Source organism: Acanthisitta chloris, unplaced genomic scaffold (assembly GCF_000695815.1).
Source record: "Acanthisitta chloris isolate BGI_N310 unplaced genomic scaffold, ASM69581v1 scaffold34039, whole genome shotgun sequence".
In the NCBI taxonomy this organism is placed as follows: Eukaryota; Metazoa; Chordata; class Aves; order Passeriformes; family Acanthisittidae; genus Acanthisitta; species Acanthisitta chloris.
In genome coordinates, this window is record NW_008693617.1 from 1334 (window position 1) to 4299 (window position 2966).

At 45.7% G+C, this 2966-nt stretch overlaps 1 protein-coding gene across 1 annotated transcript; it reads right to left on the reverse strand.

The window, feature by feature from the left end:
• Positions 1-242: 242 nt before the first annotated feature.
• BMP3 (bone morphogenetic protein 3) lies at positions 243-1144 on the reverse strand (the record flags this gene model as incomplete). Its single annotated transcript, XM_009083130.1, has 1 exon — positions 243-1144. A coding segment is annotated over one exon (902 nt), but the record flags the coding sequence as incomplete, so codon positions are not given.
• Positions 1145-2966: the final 1822 nt, after the last annotated feature.

The window sequence follows — 2966 nt, forward strand, 5'->3', positions numbered from 1 at the left end:
GTTATATGGCAATTTGGGTTGTGGGCAAAAAACTAACACCGTTTTGTATTTTTTTAATTACCTTTGCAAGCCTGCCCTTCTACTAGCTGTCGTAACCACCGGCCCTTGCAGCAGGAGACAAAGATATCACCTATGTACTAGAGCCAAACACCTAACAGGGGACCAGCTGCTTTCACTGATGCAGGAAACAAAATGCACAGTTATTGTACCAGACAGTTCAAAAGAATCAATAAAGACTGTACCTTTGGAATTGGGAATTGGCATTCCCCTGAGCAGTAATAGGCGTCAAAGGATTTAGGGGAAATAATCCATTCGCTCCAGCCAATGTCTGCAAAATCCACCTTGAGATAGCGCCGGGAGCAATACCGTGGCTCGTTCCACTGCTTCCTCCTTGCCTTCTTCAGCGTTTGCTCATCGAACTGGAGAGTCTGGCTCTTCTGGTGATGATTCTTCCTCTGCTTTTTCTTACTCTTGGCCCTTTCTGCTAACTGTGGCTGGAAGGTTTTGTAGGGTTTTCTGTCTTCCCATCTCTCGTCCTCACCGTACTGATACTCAGCTCCGGGAAGCTCGTTATTCTGCAACGGCAATAGGACGTTTGCAGAGCGTTTTCGTCGCCGCTTCCCCAGGCTGCTCCTCACGCGGTTTCCTGGCCTAGGAAAGACCCTTGCCAGAGGATGGCGGTGACTAGAGACGACTCTCTCTGGCTCTGAGATCGCAGAGTCATTGGCGTAAATCAGGATGTAGGGTTCATAGCAAGAAGGTGCCCTTTCCCAGGGGTGGTGGCTCATCAGAGCCAGTTTGACACTGATCAGGAGTTCGTTGGTTTGCTTTGCTTTGTGCAGAAGTCGAGTGATATCCTTCCACTGCCAGGAGAGGACCTCCTGGTAAGCAGTGGAGACGTTTATTAGGAAATGTCCCAGGCTCCGAGTCTGGTTCCCAACAGAAGGAAAGGTCCAAACCGAAAGATGTATCTGAATTTCAGGTGCCTTGTGCTTGTGATGAGAACAACTGCTGGACTGGGAACAGTTCCACCTGACGTGCAGCAGATCACCAATATAATAATATACTGAAGCTGACAAGACGTTTTCGGACTCTGTGAGTGATGTCAAGTTAAAAATGTACATCTCCTGGTCTTCTGTGCTCCCTAGAAACATAAATACTTAGATAAGAATGTGGGCATTTTAAAATGTCATTGAGAGACACAGAGGCTGGACTGCCAGCCTGTAGACACCACTCTGTAAAACCCACGGGGCCTCCTTCAACACCCTGTAGAGTGCAATGGAGATGCTTGGGGGCAAGACTGAATTTTTGCTTTAAAATTTCCTGCCTGGACTGCAGTTACGTCCATCCTTCAGAGTGAGAGAAATATAGATCCACGTGTATGGAAAAGTCAAATATAGCATAGCTAAGGTATGTTCTGCAGCCCCACAAAAGGTTGAAAACAACCCAGCACATTAAGGAAGATGAGGGAATGCAGAATTAAATATAGTTTACAGAGTTCTGCAACAGACTTCACTTGCTTTTACTTTATTTTATTCCAAGCTGTGGACTAGGGACGAACAGCCTCCCAGCTCACGTCCTCAAAACGCCGTGGGAAGTTCCCTGCTAAAGCAAGTGAAAATAACGTTTCCAGTACTGATCTTTCAGGGGCTTGCACAACTTTATGATCCAGGTGACATCCTGGGCTTCCAGCCTCCTCCACGCCATTTGGGCAAGTCCAGCAAAAGGCTGTACTCTCCCTCTGTGCCACCCCATCCCCACCCCAACAATCTGAGCAGCCTCCTCTAAACACTTTTTTCTCATTAATATGCTGAGTGATACATTAAAAAAGCAGTCACCAGTCTCACTAGACAGGCAGAACTCTCCTGCCTGCTGTATCAGATGCATTGCTTCACGGAATTGTGGAAAAAACAACATATGCTTTGCTCAGCGAAAAAGGGCTGAAGCAGTGAAAAGGCCAAAATGTCTGTGGAAGACATCCTTGTCTACACACTCAATCCAACCTGATGGCAGAGGACATAGGGAAGTTCCCACGAGCCGAAAGCTGAGGCACCAAACCCATCCCATTTCTAGCTACTACTTATGCCCGTAGAACTAGATTTTCTTTGAATTTGATCCCACTCTTAATTCCTCAAGTCAAAACCAGCTGTTGATTACACTAGTACTAAGCACACATGAGGACACGACCTCTGCTCGGTTTATAATCGCTAATATAATAAGGTTAATATGTAATTATAACAGGGCAGAGCATTGAATATATCAGTCAAAGGAACCAGAATTTATGATGCCTCACGGGCACCAGTTAGAGACGTCATTATGTCAATCACTGCTGTATGCTGAATGTCATTCAACACTGCTGTACGCTGACTTTAGTTTCTGTTAAGAGTTCCACTTAACAAATCCTGCCTGTTCTAAATTAACATGTTGGAGCAGAAGACAAAACAAGCTGGTTTAGGTAGGCGTTAAAAGCCAAACTCCAGTAGCCACTCCCAGGCTGTAAGGCTATGTCAAGAAGAAGCACTTGCAGCAGATGGTGCTATCTTCCTATGGAATCACCTCGGAGCTCCAGCAGCTCTGAGTACCCAGATCATTCATCTGCAAAATCATCTCAAAAGTAGTCACCAGCAGAGACATCTACGGATTCAGTGGCTTCCACCTCAGACAATCCCAAGTGAGTGACCTGGGCTCCGTCACAGCTTGGGAACGCTCTGTCAAGTACGTCCTTTGTGCAACATCAATACCTTGTCTGACAAAGAACTCCCAGATGTCAGCAGTGCCCTGAAATAAGCATTCCCCAGACTAGACATTACCCTGAAAAATGACAGACATTTCAAGGAAGAGCTAGCTTTAAAATACCTATAAATGCAACTTCTCCTTGGGAAAATTTCATTTCATTTACATGAAACTTTGTCCTTAAGCTCAGAGGACAGAATCCACTGAAAACCCTTCTGGAGAACGAGATTTAA